This window comes from Bombus terrestris, chromosome 6, assembly GCF_910591885.1.
Source record: "Bombus terrestris chromosome 6, iyBomTerr1.2, whole genome shotgun sequence".
NCBI lineage: Eukaryota > Metazoa > Arthropoda > Insecta > Hymenoptera > Apidae > Bombus > Bombus terrestris.
The window spans coordinates 16968002-16989824 of NC_063274.1; the positions used below are offsets into that span (position 1 = coordinate 16968002).

General features: G+C 31.2%; 2 protein-coding genes and 1 long non-coding RNA gene across 3 annotated transcripts in view; 2 read left to right on the top strand and 1 right to left on the bottom strand.

Moving 5' to 3' along the window:
* LOC105666824 overlaps positions 1-11959 on the top strand; it is a 52094-nt gene extending 40135 nt beyond the window's left edge. Inside the window, exon 3 of the long non-coding RNA XR_002308770.2 lies at positions 11787-11959. This is a non-coding gene — a long non-coding RNA (uncharacterized LOC105666824). The remainder of the gene's footprint in view (positions 1-11786) is intronic.
* On the bottom strand, positions 7-21699 carry LOC105666825 (ras-like protein family member 10B). The gene is made up of 5 exons (XM_012319050.3): positions 19857-21699; positions 12420-12580; positions 7502-7738; positions 5248-5451; positions 7-2068 (listed from the first exon to the last, which is right to left on the bottom strand). Exons 1-5 carry the CDS (start codon positions 20080-20082, stop codon positions 1943-1945), a joined length of 954 nt encoding a protein of 317 aa, XP_012174440.2. The 5' UTR covers positions 20083-21699; the 3' UTR covers positions 7-1942.
* LOC100647446 (metabotropic glutamate receptor-like protein R) lies at positions 2236-4551 on the top strand. The gene is made up of 2 exons (XM_003402726.4): positions 2236-2598; positions 2769-4551. The coding sequence occupies exons 1-2, from the start codon at positions 2558-2560 to the stop codon at positions 4489-4491; spliced, it is 1764 nt and encodes a 587-aa protein (XP_003402774.2). The 5' UTR covers positions 2236-2557; the 3' UTR covers positions 4492-4551.
* Positions 21700-21823: the final 124 nt, after the last annotated feature.

Here is a 21823-nt window from a genome sequence, read left to right on the forward strand (position 1 = left end):
AACGTGTTTTATTTTTGCTTTTGTTTCTTTTTTTTATTGCATTACTCCTGCATACAAAATAACGCGTGATATTTTGTATGTAAAACAACGCTTATTCGACACACTCTCGATGACTGTACAAATTCGCGTCGAAATTTCTGTACCTTGTCTAGAATCACTATTTCGATACAAAGATTTTTTTTTACCAACGAACACATGTTTGTATGTTATGTAATGTACAGTTTGTATGTCGCTCTATTCGGTATATTCAACATTTACGTATATTCATTCTGCGTGGCCTACGCGTATACTGGACAACAAATTGATCGTGGAAATGAAATAACAATCGATTGTTCGTGTATCGTTTTCGATTTTGGCAATTATCATAAAATATTCATAAACGATCGTACAACGAGCGTTGAACTTTGTTAAACGGGAGAATCGGTTTCCTTGTCAATCGCTTAATTATTGAGCCAATAATATTATGTTCTTACGTTAAAATACGTACAAACGACAACAACAGATAACACGTACTTTTCAGAGATCTGCATACGTATAGGTGCACGGTATTTCACAATATGAATAGCTACGCTTACGGCTAGTGATTAATTCCTTAACAGTATAGTAAAATATATGTATATTGTATACACTATTGCTTGATCTGAGGTAACTCTCAATAACACGCTATTATTACATTTATTTCTTCGCTATTATCATCATTTTTATTATTAATATTAATATTAATATTATTATTATTACTATTATTGTTATTATTATTATTATTTTTATTATTATTAGGCCGAATGCATTATTGGAAAGTGAACTAAAAATATTAATTTCGTATACTCGAGGTTCAATACAATAATAGAGCAACAAACTATACAATAAAATATATCACAGAAAAATAGAGCGAACTTTATTGCGTTTGCAATTACAATAGATCTCTTAATTTTTCATCAAAATATAAGTTCTAGAGGTGTATATAGAATAACTAATTCTAATCTATAAATAAATTTATCTCTGGTACATATATTCTGAATGAAGAATTTCTAAAAATGAAAGTAGTATTTCAATTTTATGTAATTACGCATGTTAAACTATTTGAAATCTTATGTAGGAATTTGAAAAAGTGAGATAAATTCATTTATAAATTTCGTTTGTACAGAATAGAAGAAATTCATGATATATTTACAGAGCGAATTATAAAGTAAATCGTAGAAATTAAATTGTACATAGAGGGATTCGGCAGTCGGTTACGTACATACATACGTATTTGCAATCTTTCCGTCGATCTCGACGCGAAAGTGCAGTTGTACAACATGATTGCATTATTTTTCAGTGTTAAAGTTACACGATGAGCAGTTTCGGTGGGAATATTCACAGACGAGATCTGAAGGTTCTTCGATTCGCAAAGTATATTCGGTATTTCCTTCGTTACCAACTTCATACTCTCGTAATACTGATAATTCATGAGCTTTGAGAGATCTTTCACGAAAAGCGATCGAATGATAATTACAATTTTAAAATTGTTAAAAAAATAACAGTGAAATTATTCCTCACTCGCTTCAGTTTGTACTTACAGCATTAAATTTACGAAAGACACAAGAAAACTGTACTAAATCTAGAATCTTTGTCATTTATGCGCAAAAGGTGGCCGTGCTTTCCATGAAAAATCTCGATGTCTCCAACAATCACAATACTGCATTCTGCATTGTCGATTAATGAACCACAAAAGGCTCCTGAGTGGACTCCTGATTCGGATTACAACTCGACTAGAGGGATATTGAGAATAATTTGGGATTTTGCGTGCATTTGAGCTTTTGCATAGAGGATCTTTTGACAACGTTTGTTTTTCGTGTCCGCTTCGAGTAAACTACGACCCCGTGTCATGGTATAGATAGAAGCAACTTCTTTTGATGATGTGGTCGCAGAAATCGAGCACGTTGATTTTCTGGCTTCAATGTCAGAGAAGAATACATTTTTCGCTGGTGTCGTGCGAGTGAGATCGTAGAGGTTGCGAGGGTGCTGGCGTGGGAGAAGGTGGTCTACCTTCCACGGCTTGAATACTCTTCATCAGTTCACGAAATACCTGTTAGACGCGTAAAAAGTGTACTTTAATTCATGAAAATAATTTTTCTATGTTATTCTTAAAATATAACAATACAAATTTTCTCATGATGGGAATTTATAAAATTATATTAAAAAATTGTATTATTAATATCTTTTACTCAGATAAATAAAGTTTAAGGTTAAAATACTTTAATAAATTCATATACAATTGGAACCGTTAATAGTTAAATATTAAAGTAGTTTAATTTTGATCAGTGGTTTATTTATTGCATTAGCAGACAAATACGTTTGCAAATTAACATAACCAAGTTATGAATGTATTTTCAATTATAAAAGATTTTAATGAGCAGTTTCATTTTCACATTATAGGGGGCGAAAATTTCTCGAAGTAGCGAAAATTTCTAATTTTATTAGGTTATGGTAGGTTGTTTACGTCGCATACGCATAATTTGAAACGCGAGATGAGGTTTCAAAATGTAATTCTCTTATCGTTTCGATTAATTAAGTAATGTATGTATGTAAATCTATTACTATACCTTCCATTCACAGGTAAATGTTCTTAAATTATAATCAATAAGTAATTTCAAAGTATGATATATTCATATGTTTTGTCAATGTACAATGTATATTTGTAGTTCTTTTATACAATATGACGATTTATATTTGTAGCGATAAAAGAATAAAGATAAAAAGACATGGGTGTAACTGTTTTGTTTTAGGAAAAGAAGTTTTGTAAACAAAATTATTTCATTGACAGAGAAACTTAGCGATGAGACAGTTTTTAGTAGGTTAATACATAATAAATATTCATGTAATACAACACAAAATTTTAATACAATGAATGATATATATACTTTCATGGGAAAAAATTCAAATATGGAAAATAATAATGTATATTATAAGATGCAAAAACATGACATTAAAAGACACATAGGCACATTTGAAAAAAATAGTAAGGATAAAGGAAGAAGAGATGATAATCAAAAAGGTGATATAAATATGATTGATAGTAGTAGCAGCATAAGGAATAAAGTAAAACAAGTTCAAGATAATATAAGAAAACACAAAAAAAGTGAAAAAGTGAGACTTGATAAACAAAAAAAAAAGTATAGTAAAATAGAATATTATACTTGTGATTTAAATTCATCCACACCCATTGCTCTGCAGCAAAGTGAACAGAAAAATAAAGTGATGCAGAAGACTGTTCAAAATTTTAAACCTTATATTAGAAGAAAAGCAGAAGAGCTAAAAGATAAACTTTTAGAATATCAGTTCCACATAATTAAGATACAATCAAACTATACTACAGAAGATATAGTAACATTGCAGGATGCTAATCATACAGTATTCATTTTCAATAGTATTATGAGCAAATTAAAAGAGGAACTATCTCAACTACAAGAAGAATTAAAAGATTCTTATATTGAGTGGATTAGGATCATTAATAGTTGTAATCGTACTGTTTCAAATGAACAGAATAAATTGGCTATTAATAGTAATGATCTGAAAATAGTAGAAAGTGAAGCAAGTTCGGAAAATAGCAGTTGCAATGAAATATTTTCAACAAATGCTTATAAAAAACGATCATCAAACATAAATAAAAGTTCAGAGAAGAACATTTGGGAGAGAAATAAAAATACTATACTTCAGCAGAATATTAAACATGGTAAGAATAATGAAATATCATCAAACACGATGGGTACTAACATCATAAATACAAAGCAGACCTCAAACCAAACTGGTAACAACAATGATACTTTACAAAGTGGACAAAATCCATCATCTACGTCCAATAAATTAAAAGATACTAACGCAACTAAAGTACTTGGAACATATTTTACAGTGGGAAAAAAAAGTACAAATTACACGTTAAATAAAAATTCATCAAGTCAAAATATTACAGATACATTGAAGCAATTAGGTGGTCATGAACGAGTTTTAGCTCAAAAGGAGCCAATAACAAAGAAAAGACGGTTAACAGATTATGACAGTGATATAAGTAATAAGCATGGCATAGTGTCTTTGTATAGTTCAAGACATATGCGTACACAAGACATTAAACAGATAAATAAGGTGATACATGTAAGTGAAGACACATATTCTGAGGACTCTGGAAGTTTAATTTTTGAACCTATCCCATTCAATAATTTAGAAGTTCTAACACCAAGATCTGATTCAAATGAAAGAGATACCTTCCGATCTAACAAAATATCTAATTTTAATATACATTTAAAAGCTAAAAGTAACCATGATTCTCAAATTGTATCGAAAAAACCTGTAGCTCTTTTAAACACAAACAATTCAAAAGGGAAGTATTGGGTAGAATCCATTCAAGATAAAATGTTTAATATAAACGGAAGTTCAGTAAATCAAATTGAACCTAATATGGATAAAAAGTTACAAATGATATGCCGAGTGGTACTACATAAATACGTACAGTAATTAAGTTAATATTGATAATTACGATTTTTTGTGTTTTATTTTTGTCTCCTAACTCCTTAAGTGGAGAAAAAATTCTTGTAAGTCATTCGTACAGTAGAAGTATAAAATGTTCTTACTGTTTACTGGCGGATATATAGGTTGGACCCAATTAACAATTAACCGAAGCCGATGTCCGCTTTACCCGCTTAGGGGATCAATTCGTACCGTTGAAGCATAGCTGCTATGATAATTTGTGTTAAGAAATTATCCATATTTATTTTTGATTTTTATTTTGTAATTTATATAAAGTTCACATAAAAATGAATATTATATAAGCAGTTTATTTTATATATTAATGTACAAATATTTTTTTATATGGCTTATTGCGTAATTTGATTTACGTAATAAATTTATGTTACTATACAAATGTATTATGTATGAAGAACCTAACACTTTAATTTTATCTTCGTGAGTAGTTCAAGATCATTGTTTAGGATCTGTCAATCTAAACCTGTAAGATCATCAAATTTCGAAATTTTCGAATTCCAAAGTTTTCATACATACATATATATATATTTATCTTTTTTATTCAATTATTCTGTTTTTATTACATTTTCTTTCGAGCAATTATTCTGAAATTTTGTACATATCATTCTCTTCCCAAGTGTCACAATATAGGCGAGTAAAACTAACAAAAATATCGTAGGTAAGAAAGTAAAGACTACTGATCGCCATAACAGTCAACGTATTAATAATATACATTTATATCATACGTACCTGTACAACACGGCAGTTAAATCTGGCGCTACATTCGACGTAGCCGCATCGCCAGTGCTTCCGAACGAGATTAACGATGTCCCTGTAGCGAGTTCCGGAAGCAGCCGCAGGCGATAATTCGTCTTGCTTGTTCCCGACTACCAATAACGGTATGCCCCTCATATCCCGTGCTTCGTAGATTTGTTCTCGTAACGTCCTAATATACTGTCGTGTCATAAATGAAAGTGTTTTAATATAGATATATAAGTAATATCTATCATATTTTATAGTATTGCATATATATTATTAGGTTATGAGTTTTTATACATTTATGGGAAATGTAAAATTGTAAAGACGCATACAATGCATATAACACGTAAAGATATGTAAAATATGTAAAGTATAATACTAGTTAAGATATTTAATAATTGAAACAAACCTCTGTCTAAATGTTATCTTTCTAATTGCGTTTATAAAAATATAAATTTGCATAAATATCCGCAGTCTATCGATACAATTTGGTAACGTTACAGTAGTCATAAAAGTATTGTAATATATAATGTGTTAATAAATATCCGAGATACCTGAAATGTCTGAGATCTTCAGACAGGTTCAGTTCCAGACGTCGAAACAAACGCGAAACTTGTTATGCAAAAATATGATTCCGAGTTACAAACAACTTAATTTTGGACGAAATATCCTTGCACATAGGTTAGGAGGGCTCTGTTGCATAATAATTTACTAATAATAGTAATGATTTAACCACCACATAGTCTAATTATTGAGTTTCACAAACGAAAGAATCGAACTTTCTTGCAGAATTTTCGCGAAAATCAAGCAAATCAACCGAAACTGAACGACGTTTAGCATTTAGAGCGTATATGAAAAATATAATTTAAAATACCAGGTGCAGAAGATTCAAGCATTATTATACGTAAATCTTGATTTGTGTATTCAACTGGACAATCCTACTCAGAATATCGCGAGATTTATTCTAAAAACTGATAAAATTATTTTTTTTTGACTCGGTAAATTCATTAAAATGCTAAGCGCAATAATAAATTAAAAGAATATCGTAACGAGAATCTTCGATAGTTCTTTTTTTCAAGTTTTTGCATATTTTTCATCTCGCTGTAGAGAGAATATAAAGAAGAACGATAATCGCAACAAAGATCGAATAAGGAAAGTTTCCACCCCTCTGTTAAGCATAAAGAAAGGCCTCTAATGAAATGAGGGTGTCTGGAGGCAATTGGGGTGAAAAAAATCTTTTTAAAAACATTCTCAGGGATAAACACGTTTATTCGAAGCTTTTAAAATGCAATGTTTGCAGACGAAGGAAACGAAATTGACAACTGTAAAGTAGCTTTGTGCTAAATGTAATAAATCTTTAATAATATATTGATATAGAAAGAACGACTTTATTCTTTATTAGAGCTATCGTAGAATATTACGACACGATAAAATTTATTTTTGGAAGTTAATATAATAAAGAGGATATCTTGGGATTTATAAGTGTCGAGCAGTCGCACTATGGAACAACTTTTTATTTAAGAAGTTTATACGTACACAGCTTGTCTGTTTATCAAGCTATAGATAGCATAGAAAAGAATCTTCCGTATTGATTAACAGACTATACCGATTGCTTTCAATAATAATATTTCGATTAATAATAACGAGAAAATACAGTTTATAAATATTGCTTTTGGTCATCAGTCAACCATCAATTCATATATTTTTTAGTAACAATCAGGTCTTGTTGATAAAAATCTACCAGAATGTTCACGGTAATTATAGGAATACAGGAAAACAAATATGTTTTCACGAGCACGATTCTGAACAACTTTTTTCTATAGGTACGTGTAATCGTCACTTGACTTTGTTTCCGAAATATTCATAAAAATATTTTTGCTACGTTTTATCTCAGTGTGAGTTAGTTTTGGCTTAGCTTTATGTACGGACATGATATTATATGTGTATCCATGGTTCTCGGGTAGTTTAATTAATTGCAAGTCTCTTTCCTTTTGTTTCTTTCTTATCTTCCCGTGTTTAGAAGTTGAAACGTGAGATGTACGAACGAACGAATCGCGGTACGAACACATTTAACGTACGTATTGGAAAAAGCTGTTTATAGCGTTAACTTAAACGACGTATTTGAAAATCATAGAAATTGGCGAGGTGTACGGAAGTCGTCTTATAAATGCAGGCTTAGTAGTGACCGGATGGCTCGCTTTTTGTAATCATTACAATATATGTATTTGCGTATTTATATACGTACCTGAAACGTGTCCTGATTACTGAGATCGAACACGAGAACGTAAGCGTTCGCACTTCGTAGTCCGTAATAACGGAAGTCCGTCCATTCGAGGTGCGAGCTGACCGGAAAATACGGGATCATCGGTAGATCCGTGATTTTTAGTTCGTACAATCGATCGGCGAGTACCACGCTCGGATAGAAAGTCTCTCTGCGCTCGGTCGGTTTGTATTCCTCGCAGAATTCGCTCCACACGAATTGCTGGAACCATAAACGAGTACTAACACTGGTGTCGGTTTACGATTTAGATCGTCGTTCTCGTTAACGGGAATAAATGGTGAGAACCCTGGAACTTCATGGGGAACTCGAAAGTTATCAACTGGTTTGAAGTGCTGTACGCAATCGACGATTCGTTCGACTTATCAATGAGTAGATTTAGATTTGCCCCGAGTGAGAGAGAGAGAGAGAGAGAGAGAGAGAGAGAGAGAGAGATGGTATTTTATATGGGTTTAAATTAATTTCATTATTGACTGTAGCAGTAGCTATGTTGATTTTTAAATATCTAGAGATTAAATAATTCTAGAAATTTATAAATAAATATTGAAGAGATTTAAAAAGTTAATTATAATATTATACTTAAATATTCTTAGTGATTTCATGCGACTTAAACGATGTTTTAATGTTTTAATTAAGGTAATGTTTTAAAAATAATTCCCATGTACATTTTTCATCTGTTGGAATGTAACGATAAGGTAAAGTACGATCTACTGCTGTATAAATTATAATTAAAATAAGATACAGTGACTAATGTATAGTGATTCACATTGAAAGTATCATATTTGGACATTTACTACAACAAATTTTTATTACTATCTTTATTACTAATTTTTATACTATGGGTATATTATCTACGTGATACAAAACTTTTCGAACTTTATTAGAACTATAATGAGGAATATAGCTAAAAATCACACTAATACAACGCAGTATATACGTATTATGCTATAATGCTATTCTGCTAGTTTAAATTAAGCTTTTGCATTGATACAAGAAGGGCAATATCACTAAAAATTTATCTCAACTATTTTTATATATTCATTCATTTTTGTAAGAATTTTTACAATGTAATCTATAAATACATGTAGAATATACAGTAAACTAGATGATTTTTACACCTGTATTTTAAAGGGAGAAGAAATATATAGAATTACAAGTAATTTCATTGCAAGAAGATAAAAATTTATGGGAAGATATGTATTGTAAGGTAATCGCTTGGAATTATAGGCGGCTATAAAATTAAATGAGCAATTTAAGATAAAGAAGCAAATAAAATTTATTGCTGCCTGGATGAGAATCTCTGATTTAAGGGAGTATTGCTTCATGGAAATTGCAAAACGATTTATCGAATGGACTATGCTATTGTGTTGGGATATATTGGATACTAGAAAAATATATACGGTAAAGTATGAAATGTATGGGAGTCCGATGGGATAAAGTGTCCAAGTCTTGGAATTTCTATATGTACTTTCGAAATACAATATTGTCGCGTATGTGTAATGTGTAGTGTATATGCCTTGTTATATAGTATAGCTTGCCTGTTGCATCGCTATACTTGTCGATATAACACAAGAATGGTATATGAGGAAGGATCCTATATATTTACACATACCACTTGTCAACTTGTCCCACTTGTTGAATTTTTAATAACGTCATGCTAGTATCGATAAATTTTTCAAATACAATTTCGCAAATACAATTATCTAAAATAATCACACAATCAAATATATGATATTTTGTAGCATAGTATACGATATTTTTTGAATAGCGAATATATTATAAAATAAATTAGAAAACGTATTAAGCATTTATAGCTTTATTTTGCTTATGCGATTGAATGCATGCAGTTAAAAATGTATAGTTAAAAAGATATTCATTCGTTTATAATTCAAGATGGTAAAGAAAGAAAAAGAGAAACGTTTTTATTATCTACGAAGTTTTAACAAATTTGCGTCACTCGAACCACACGCGAGATTCGAATAGTAATCGCATATCAAAAAAGGAACTATAAAAATTAAGAGAAACAACTTTATCGTATTTTTATTGCTTCTGTATTTAAATAAATAATATTCTTAAAATCGAGAAACGAAAAGAATCTTATTTAGAGGAGGAAAGTTTATATATGGAACTGCAATTTAATAAAAAATCTTGTATTTGACACATTTCTCGATTCAGTCTCCCCTTTTCAACGACTTTCAATTTCCTCAAGAGGCGACAGGTAACCGGAAAATGGCCTCGGAAATGAGCGGAAGTCATTCGCATCTTGTAAAGTGATGTTCGTCACAGTTGAACCGAAAAGCTGAACCTCTTGCTAGTTTTATCGACTGCACAAATGTCGATATTATGCACATGTGGTAAACTTGTATTTTTCCTTCTCGATTTTTCAATATTCACTGGAAAATATTATAGCTTCTTACTCGTACTTTTTCAATAATACTCAAATTGCATAAAAATAAATCGAAATCAGTTTCTGGAAAACTTAACGATCTATTTATTATCGAGCTCATTTATCTAATTCTAAATTAATTTAAAAAATTAAATATAGATCTCAGAATGAAAATATTATGAATTTTTAGCTAACAATTTAATTGAGTAACTTAATTTATTATTTTTTCATATTGCTTGTAATTAGTAATCCTATCGTGTTTGTTTAAATCCTGTTATTTCCATACAGATTTCGCTACAAAATCAATTTTATTATTTTCTTAAATAAATTCATACATTTTTTATTTTCTCTATCATTTTTCATGGTATAGTTCCTTATGTTACATAAAATTCTACCAACTATTACATTCGTCTGGAGGATTGATAAAAAATGTAGTCACGCGTGACTTCTTTCAGTCCCCAGTGGGCTTTTACGAACATCGATCGTAGTCTTTAACAGGTTAAAGCGTTAACAGGTCTCGTTTTCCCACTTTCTTATTTTCAGGACCTTCCCTCGAGTAGTATGTGTAAATTTTATTCTTCGCAGTTTCGACACCTTAAATTTTCCCATGTATCCATAAAACAAAAGGAAATATTAAATTTCATCGTAATTCTATCAAAAGATGAATAATAACAGAAATTATACTACTTTGCCTTTTCCTGTTATTTTCAATTTATTTAACTTGTTATTACTAATTGATTTGTTTAATAAAAGATTACCAAACAAAAGTTAGAAAACCGCTAGCGAAGTTCTAGATAATAATAATAGTAAATTTTTGGTATTTTTTGTATTAATGGATTTTGGTATTAAATCTTCACACGCTAAAATGAAATGTATCTTGACGAAATAATGATCTATTGAAAAATAAAAATCCACTGTATAAAACAAATCGAATAATTTCAATGTAAGAAAATACGGAGGGAAAGGAGAAGAAAGAAACGGATAAAATAATTCAAGAAAAGAGTTCGTGCTGCCTTAGTATCGCTCGTTATGACTTTCATTCCAGTCGACGATACTAGCGTTTTATTAACGAGCAGGGTGTGTTTGTTAAATCGGGTTGCCATGATAAATATCTCGCGGAAGTGCAACATTCGTCGGCACAGTTGCGTTTAATTACGCGATAGCCGTGTTACGTGCCCGCGGCATTAATTTACGCTTCGTACTTAGTTCTTCATCACGTTCAAGATCCTTCAATTGTTTCGTACGATACGCGAAATTGCCGGAAGAGCCAGAGACTGCGGAAACTAAGGTGCATCACGATAACAAGGTTTATTTTGACAATTTCTTGTTACGACAAGGGAAAGTATAAACGAGCAAATATGTGTCGTGTATTCATAAATTAGTGTCTAATTAGCAAGGGTGAAATTGTTTGGAGATGTGCATAGAATTTATCAAGAAATTATCCCCTTCAACCAGTTGCGATAGAATTTACGACAAAGATCATGCTGAACATTTCTTTGCTTTCAGTATGTTTATAGATATGGAAGTTACTTGTTGCAGTTACTTTTCCTTGTCAATAAAAAGCTTTTGCTTGATGGAACAGAATTCTAAAATTTGATGTGCAGAAAATACCGTGTTTAAAAATTCATTGATTTTCCATAAGAAATTTTGAATGGGACGTTAAAATATTGTGAATAATAATTTGATACGATTCGAAGTTTTTTTAAAAATGTAATTTTATATTTTAATTGCAGTTATTTAAATTTGACCTGTATCACATTGCTGTTAATCGAGTATTTTTGAAACGAACAGTAAATGCAAACGAAAAACTTGATGTACTTTACTATTTTACTATATTTGTTAAACTATATATTTTTTCTTTTTCAGATAATAAAAGTCTTTATCGTATAGGAAAAGCTTTAATCAGGTGGAAGATATCGTCATGTTTGGTCGTGTTATTTTTAGCTGGTTTACTTCGTGTTTCTAAGGTAAATATTAATAACATAGTAGCTTTCATCGTGGAATTAACATTTTATTGTGTCGAAATCCCAGCATTCTCATCATTACGCTTCATAATATTACAATAAATAAATAACGTATTCAAAAGAATGGAAAGCTGATAGCACTTGCTTCAATAATAGTTAACAATTTCTAGTTTTATTCGTATATTTCAAATGTATAATTTGGACTTCAAGTCAGACATAGTATTAAAATTCCAATTGCCATGAAATTTGGTGAAAATTTCTCTATTTTAAGTATTGTGGTATTGCTTATACTTACTTTAACAAATTAAAATCGCTATTGGATTAAACAACTTTTATTCGAAAATCAGTATATGAAATTCGAAAGATTTCACCTTTGATTTTAACAACATCGGAAAATTTGAAAAATTAATATTTAATGTCAAAAATTATCATTGAAAAATTACAAATAATTAATACTAACTATCTCTGAAAGAATCTTTATTAACACGTGTAGTGATGATAGATATCGATTCGATTCAACGAAATCAGTGCTCACCCTAATTATGCTGGACTTTCCCACCCCAGGTGCACCGAGAAACACAACTTTGACACGATCCAGAGTGTCTGCAGGGCTTTCTTCCTCTTTCGATCCACTTTCGGCGTTTTCACAAGTTATCGTATCGCCTCCTCTCCTTTCCAAGTAGTCCAGATCGAGCTCTATGAACCATTTACACAATTTATGTCTTAAACATCTAAGACACGAAATTTTAGTCATCTATAACAGATTTTCTGCAGAGTTAACAATAATAAGTATTAACATTATCATTACTCTTCAATGTCTATCTTCGATATCTTCCTTTCGTGTTTATACTTCGACTGAAATACTTTTCGTTCGTTAGAAATATATTCCTCCACGCTTGTTACTTTCTTTCTCGTTATCGCAATAAATGTATTTGTCAAATCCAGGTCTTCCACTTTACAGATCACGGATTTGTAAAGTTGTAAAAACTTTACGACAAAGAGTATGATAATTCGATAAAGGTGAATACAAATAGCCTGATATTTTTTCGCTGATATCGAAGACGCCTCTGGATTATTTTTCAACCACCTTGGAACTTTTTCGAGAATATTTATTATTCATGAACGAGTCGAATATTTTTACGTGTGACGTACTAGACTTCCCTCGGCCTTTTTGCGTCGTATATGAAGCCACGTTTAATCGGTGATAGGAATATTAGAGTTGTCTGGTGATTTATTTATTACCGACGACTCGAAAAATCAGAAATTTCATTGAATAACGTGGCTTTATATCGACATATATGTAATATATATGTCGGAGATGAAAGAATATCGGGGCCTTTCTTTTGGAGTTGGGAAGATCCTCAATACTTTAGTCTAGGATTTTTATTATAGCTGTACTTAAATAATAAAACTTAGAAATAGTTGTTTATGATTGAATCCGATCATGTTTGCCCGAGATTTATGACAGTAGGCTTGGGCTCGAAGTGACATATCTGGTCGCTAAACGTAATCACGGTCACGGGATGGACGTTTTTACCTAACAGAGGTATGGAATAGTTGTATAGCTCTCCTTAAAAATATAGTTGTAGCGGCACACGTATTCGAGGACAAATCAAGCCACGTGTGGTTTTGCCTCGGAGTATCAATATCGTAGGATATACACATATTGTATTAATAATCAAACTCCGGGCAGAAACAATGGTGGAACCGTCTAACAAAGGCGATTGGAATTTTATCGGTACCCCTCGACCAATATAATACAAACGAACGCGATCGTAAGCAGAGGAGAGTTTTCATCAGTCTCATTCTCGTGCGATCTCATCAGCGAGTTACACACACCGTCTTTACGATCAGTGAATACTCTACGTTTTAACAAAGAGTTGGTTGAGTTCTGCTTGTACTGTGGACAGGTAAGTTGAATTCGACCTAGACTTTGGAAGAAATCGTATTTGTTATCCCGTTGACCGTGGATTCGTTATTGAACCTAAGATCATTGTCATTAGCATCTCGAGTATCTAATCACCACGGTTACTTGTCAAATTCTGTAATAATCATATTTGTACTAGTAAATATTCTTCTCTATTGCATAACAACAATGTCTAATCCAAATGAAGATTCGTTATACGCCCCTAACCCTTATGAGAACTCGACATATATATATATATATGTACAATATTTTTCTTTAACATTGAAATTATTATAATTGAAGTTTCGTTTACACGTAAGGGAAAGATCGTGTAATTGTTACATTAAATTAATGCTTCATGAAATGATCGATTTTTCAGGTGAATTATTTTCAACGATGTTTGTTAAAATATTATTGTTGGTAACATTTTCCGACTTTTCTCCAGATTCGTTTTCCAATGAAAAATTACCAACTTTAAATTTCATAAATCAACGTTGAACTTTCGTAATATTTGTATAAACTTTGGCAAACGTGAAATTTATGTTTTCAGTTACGTTCGCCACTTGTCCTATGGATATTTTGATTATTTGACGAATAATGATATACCAATATTTTTTTAATAATCTCTTTACGCAGAAATTTATTAAATTTTGTTAACGCTAGAGAGAGAATTATTTGTTATTTTTATAAGAAGAACAATGCTGAAATATGTATGACATGGAGCGTTAATTATTACTATTCATAAAAGTATAACAATATTCATTGTATCTTTCGTAATTATGTTTGAATTAAAGAAATATTTAATTTTAAAAGCTACATTGTTAAATCTTGAAAGCTATGTCTTTTCAAAAGAATTGTCGTTGTATTCGAATTTCTATTATTCATTTATTATGATGTTCGAACGTGATGTTGCCTGGACAACCTATTATACATACGCTTTCTGTCGTGCAACGTTCCATTGTGCCCTTTTGAATTAAGATCATTATACAGAGCTTTGATTATAGCAGTACTATAATATTAATGGCGTGGCGCGGCTCGTATGCATGGAATTTGGTCCAAATCTAACAGCGCAACGTAATCGTCCATGGAGCTTCGTAATATGTAGTTAGAAATTAACAGGAAAGCGTCAATAAATTGTGGGACCTAGCTCTAAGGCAATTAATCCGCTTCAAGCGGTTTTCATTTTTAATTTCATCCAGTTAAAATGTTATTTGCTACCCTTGTTTACGAGAAACAAATTCGTTGTTACCTTCTGTGTATTAATTAGAGATTGATATTTACCAGATAAACGTGAGGTATAAAATAATTGCAAACACTAAAAGTTAATGTTAAAAATAGTGAATTATGATAAAGAATAAAGATAGGGATAGGGGAAGATAATATGAATAGATTGATAATTTTGGACGTTAAAAAATATATAAGTATTAAATATATATATTATATATTAATATATATATATAGTAATTATTTGACAGTTTATGATAATGATGAAAATAACAATTTATTTTAATTTTCTTAAATAACACGACATTTTTTAGTGGTTAGCGCTGTGTAAAAAATTAAAAGTAGACACATAAAGACAGAGCATTTAACTTCAGTAATAAAGCTAGAAAGTTTTGGAATTTATTAAAAAACGGGAAGAGGCAATAACTTGCATAATTTGACCAGCAAAAGATACGAAGATCGCTTTTACTTTTTATTTCTATCATTAAATTCGTATCTCATTTTCCAAGTCTTTTTTGTTAACAGTTATAAAAATTTGAAACAAAATATCATTTAATCAGAAAATTCTCACCTATGAATAATAGTCACCTTTAATGGAACGTGTGAGTAAAGTCTTTTTCATGATATTTTAAATCAAATTTGACATTTAACAAATTAAATTTTTGGGTATTAAAAGAATATAAATGAAAATGTTATTTTCAGTGACCATCAGAAATTGTTTTTTCGCAAAAATACAGCAGAGAGATTTTGTGATTATTTTTAAACTTTTTGCACCCTCGGAACGAACGCAAGCTACGTTAATATCGAAATAATTATATTTTTGTCGCTGTCGACCCATTATCTACTGTTCCATGATAATCTGCATAAGTGATGCGATGAAATTCCATTATCGTTACGGAAGTTTCTGCGTAGCAATAAGTTTCGGTTTTAAAGGAAACAAGGGTGTCGGGAATATCTTCATCGTGTAACTTTTTCAAGTAATTGGCGGTCATTCCAAACACATTTCTGCAAGGTACATCGATTACAATATCGTTTTCCATATTTAAGTTGTAGATAATATAAATTTTTAAGTAAGCGCGTTTTTGTATTTTATATGTGTATATAATTTTCGTGACAACTATATTATACGAATAATTCGAGAGTAATTCGATATTTATTGGAATTTTTATAAATACAATCACGAGTGTTTTATTTTTATTTGAGTTATTCCTAATTACAAAGCGCAAAATATCTTGTATAAAATTGTAATACGAGATATAAATAATGAATGTTTACAAAAGATACAGGTGCATTCGTATACGTATTCTTCGTATCAATTAATACGGTTTTATTTAATATACGAATTTTCTATGAAGGTACAAAATTTTATATTATTATCATATCGTGATTAAGATTAATTTCTCTCGTGTCTTTAAATATTTATTTCACAAATATTAGACGTAACAAATAAAAGGAAAATAGACTTTATTAATTGTTATCTTCTTTCGAATTTAATTCTGCCACGCTATGTGATTTACAGGTGTGTCTAAATATAGACACCAATTTAAAGCCTCCGAAATTCGAGATAGATTGCCTCGAGAACTGATATACAGCACCCTTATACATCATAGCGAGTTGTTATACTACATGTATCATAAATCGTATAAATTTCAAAATAGAATAAAAATTACGTTTTCGCTCATTTCTTTTTTTCATGATATTTCAAAACTGGTAAAATAAAAAATAATCGATTCTAACTTTTTTCTATAAATTTTATATGATATATACATCGAAATTAGAAAAATGGATTTCTAAAAATTTTACACGAAATCTTCATTACTTTTTCAAGTTTGCATCGTTTAAATATCCTCAAACCAAGGATTATTTTCTCTTATCGATCGTTTTTATTATATCTTCCTTTTCAGCGAAAATATATTTATAACTCGAGTCGTAATATTTTTTAAATTATATGAAACAATGCAAATCAAATTTGCCACTGTTAAAATCATTTCAATGACAATTATTACAGTGGCCACACAAAGTCCCTTTTATTAGATGTCCAATAATATCGTTATTTCCATGTGTAACAGTGATAATTATATCTCACGGTATTGCTTTCACGTTTTGATGATAAATTCAGGAGGTTCTTTCGTCTGGGTCGCCGGGTAGCCGACGTTCATGGAATTCGTTTTATTCTTCTGAAGAATATTCGATGAACCCAGCTCAAACAACCACGAGGACAACCAGAGATAACCAACCGAATGACATTCAGAGACAACCAACCGAATGACAACCGTACGTTTCGACATGGAAATACGTTTCTCCTTTTGACTTTAAGCGATTAGTTGGCGATGCAATTTTGTTTCAATTATTTTTGTCGAAGCTTAAACGACGAGTAGCAGGATACAAATAATTCTTTTTCCCAACTTGGTCGATTTATTTAGATAATCATACGAAGCTCGTTCCTTTGCCACAAAGAAGTTCGATCGATCGAGGTTTTTCTTGCTCCTTTTTTATTATAGACGCGGAATATGTTTTTACTATTAATGGTGGAATTTTATTTCAACTGCTGCATCTCTTTCAACGATGTAACCGCACTACTGCATTTGGCAGGATTTTAATGAAAAAACTGACAGATTGTGGGAACCAAAGGAGATTCATGTTTGCTATTCGAAATGCGATTCTTTGTGAATTTGCATTTGAACAAATGCAAAGGATATAAAACGCTTATTGTGCTATGAGTATTTTCTTTTCTCTCTCTTGCTGTAAGTTTTTAATATTATAACGAATGCACGTAAATGATCTTAAATACCGATTTATCGAAGATATTTTCTTCAGATGTTTATTTGTCCATTTTGTAATCAATAAATTGCCATTCGTTTGTTCGATAATCTGATCGATCTTTTCCTTTCGTAAATACCGATTTGTTTGTATTCATCGCTTCTTCGCTTCTTCGTTTCTCGATTCTTCGCAAACGATAATCATCTTTAATCGTATTTTGGAAGTATTTTATGATCGCACGAAATTTCAAAAATTTTGATGATATTTCCCAAGAACATTTCGCTTTTGTGGCATAAATGTTACATAGTAAATTATCAAACGAACTTACCAATAGAAATTTCAATTTGACGTTGGTACCGATCACATCTGTTTCAAGGACTTTATAATTATAAGACAGTTAAATAGAAATTGATTTTTACAGTTGTCAGCGGTATAAAAGCTTTTAATTCGTTAAAATTTTTCAGCAACACGGCATTTTAATATCGCGGGAACACATTTGTTGCCTACGAACTCGCTATATATTAATCCATTTGTTTGATTAAAATCGAGGTTTTGACCTTTTTATCACCCAAATCTTTTCAATCCAACAAGCGAAATTACTTCGGCCGTGATACTCGAATAAAAACGGTATTTATTAGAGAAACAGGCGAATTGAATTTTGTAAGATGGTTTTCTACGCTGAATCACAACATTTTCCAAATCGCGAACTTATTTACACTCTTCTTCGGCACACACGTTTTCGACATATGAAATTTTCCACGAAAATTGAATTCTAAGCAAATCTCACATTCGAATGCAGATTATCATCACTGTTCGCATAGAGATATTCGAGTTTTACGGTCGAATGTTCATTTCTCTTATCGTTTATCGACTTTCAATGAAAAATTAAGCACAAAAGTATTTAATCGAAGACATAATTCCTCGTTGTTGTAGAAATTGTAATTATTTGCTTGAAAGAAGATCAAGAAGTATTCATATTCCAGATAAGTAAATTTCATCCTTAAGCAAAATTTACATTCCAACATAATTGGAAATGTGTACTGTTTACCAATATTTAACATAAACTAAACACAACCAAAAATGAACATTCGAACGAAAATCAAGAATCTCGTTAATATCGGAAATCTTCTTGTTTGATAGCAGTTCTTATTTATATTACTATTACGTCGTTCGTTAGTAATTATTTATATTATATTTATTTGTATTATTATATTTAAAAAAAATATGCAATAAATATTGATGAGAATTCGATATAGAAATAGTCGTATCAAAATATAAAATATAAAAGAAGTAAATTTAAATAAAAAAAATAAAGAAAAATGAAATAGAATGAAAATTATTGAATAATTCTTAAATTCCATACGAAAACAACGCTTTGACAAACTAACATGAATTAAAGAGCACATTAACTTCGTATTTTAATCAGCACTTAAAAAAACATTATCGCTAAGTTAAATGGTAAGAGATAACAGAAATTCTCACTAAAAAATACAACATGTGAACGGAAGCCAAATACTACACTTGAAAGGAAAATCGTGATAATTATCACGAAACAACCATAATTATCAACATTTTCCTAATCCAACAAATCGTAATTCGATGCAACAACGCGAAGCAAAACTGTTCACCAAGCAATTCAAGATTCAAATGAATATTGTACCACGTACTGTACGAAAGTAAAAAATTTGAGGCGATGAAGCAGCATAAAACCAGACGCGGTACTAGCAGCAGGTTTCGTAGCAGCCAAGGATCACATGGGAAGTGCGATCAAATTCCTTACAGATGCTGAGCTATACTACAAAATTTCATTTTAATGCGAAACGGTAGCAATTTTAACGGCCAAAGATCGCGAAGTCGAAAACGAAGACTCGAATGGAAATGACAACGCGCCTTAATTATCGCGATTCGCTAAAATCTACCCGTAAGTGATAAGTAAATAACACGATGCAAGTAACACAATGGGAAAGTGTTCACTCGAAAAGTGTTCATTCGGAAAACCAAGATCAACAAAAATCGATTGCAACTAAAATCACAGTTCGCGCCACAGGTTTGTTTTTCTTTTTTATTTTCCAGATTGATTACCCAATAGCCGCTTGTTCCCATAGAGTGTCGGCTTGGAGTGCGTGTCGTTCTCTCTCCTCGCACGGTCCATCGAGGTGAACGCGCGATTTCCACGGGTCGAGGCATGAACGCGAACTGTCGCACCTGCGAGGAGGAAGCCGCGTGCTGGGCCGAGCTTCGCGGTCGAAGCTCGCAACCCGACTGGCATCGGTGCTCCTGAGTACGACCAACTCCAAGGAGCGATCATCGACGCTGATTGACGCGTGTGCTCACCGCTCTCTGGCACCTTTCAGCTCGCCGAGATACCATGCGCTTATTGCCGTTCCATTAAAAACTCAAAAAAGGCAAATTCTTCTCTCTTCGCCTCTTTCTTCTTTTTATATTATTCATTTATTCGGAATTTGTGATAAATCAGAATTTCTTCCGTAATATAGACTTTTAGAGAGGCAAATTCTTTCCCCCCTTTCCATCGAATGTGGATTAATTAAAACTGAGGGTTTTAGAGTCAGAAGAGCGAAGAGGAGTAAGTCGATTAATTTGCAAATTTTTTAGTTCTTTATGTAGCTTAACGATAGTCTTTTACGTTACAGAAAATGATATCATAATTTTGTATATAGTATTTTTAAAACAGGTTCGAGACACAGACTGCTTTCATCGAACTGTTTGCAATTTTTATAAATACATTCACGTTTTATTTCTCTCATATGCGAAGTGGATAATTTTTATTTTTGTTAAAAAATCGATTGGCTGTTTCTTTTAGAGTCAGTCCAGTGAGAACACTAAGTCCTTGTAGTTTCAGTAATGGACTAACGTGCAGACCAGCAATTGTGATTGTAATTTGTGAGCGTTACATCATAGGGTTCTTCCATTAATTGCCTAGTACGCGCATAAACGCTACATTAAAGTAATTAATTCCAGACGTAATTAAACAAACGTATTGAACGCGTGTACGTAATTGACTAACTTGTAATTTTCCCTTTGCGTTAATTATGTCGTTGTTCATATAGTTGCTTTAAAGATTAGATAGCCATATGGATGATACTTAATATACCCAATCTCGTATCAATTTCAATCATCGCGGAAGAAGACATAAAAAAGGCATTGTTACATTACTAAATGTATTAAAAAGATTTTTCGAAAATATATTCAACCAAATTTCAAAAGGTTATTTCATTAATAAAAGTCACTTTCCTTTTAAGCTTTTAAATATTAAATCCTTCTCATGTGAGATACAATAAGCACTTTAGACATCGTAGTGCATTTAAAAGATAATAGCTGTATTACTGTATGGAGCAAGATTATTACGAGGATTAAGAAGAAGAATTCATGCTTTCTTATTTAAAAGCCAGACGTAATACGTGAGATTTAAAGAAGTATAAGCTACTTAGTATCCCCGAAGAAAATAAGATTTAAATACCGACAATGCACCAATGCTGCACCAACGATTATAATAATCCATGTCTTTCTATATTATTATGACTATTTTTTGAAATTTACATAACTCCAATAATTAAGATTTTATAGAGCTCGATACATGCAACCTTTTTTAAGGGATTTGAAAGAAACGTATTAGAATCTGTGGGATTCGATATGTATGTAGAATCCGAGACTCTTAGAACTTGATACCTTTATATTTGGATCAATAAGAGCCGAGACAAATACTACAGTAACTGAAAGAATCGATAACAAAGAATTCGGAATCGTGACACTTGGCAAGAAATATTTTTGGTCTCGCAGTTTCATCGCTGTAGCTATTTCTATTGAAAAACAATCATATAATAGAACTGTACGAGATATATACTAAATGCAGTTACGTTAATAGCATTTTCCTCTGTGATCGTATATAATTTAAGTAAATATTATTTAAGTAAACATACATGAAATAATTTTGTTTATCTCTCTTCATTTACAAGCGACTGTGTTCAACATTTTATCTTTTAAATATAAATAAAATTAGACAAGTACGATATCTTTAAATTAACTTTTCT

Excerpts from the sequence above, each read along its gene's own strand:
- LOC100647446 (XM_003402726.4), top strand. The coding sequence starts at position 2,558 with ATGTATGTATGTAAATCTATTACTATACCTTCCATTCACAG. Across the intron at positions 2,599-2,768 it reads ACTATACCTTCCATTCACAG|GAAAAGAAGTTTTGTAAACA; the intron begins GTAAATGTTCTT and ends GTTTTGTTTTAG.
- LOC105666825 (XM_012319050.3), bottom strand. The coding sequence starts at position 20,082 with ATGATCGCTCCTTGGAGTTGGTCGTACTCAGGAGCACCGATGCCAGTC. Across the intron at positions 12,581-19,856 it reads TGGGAACAAGCGGCTATTGG|AGCTCGATCTGGACTACTTG; the intron begins GTAATCAATCTG and ends AATGGTTCATAG. Across the intron at positions 2,069-5,247 it reads TTAACTGCCGTGTTGTACAG|GTATTTCGTGAACTGATGAA; the intron begins GTACGTATGATA and ends CGCGTCTAACAG.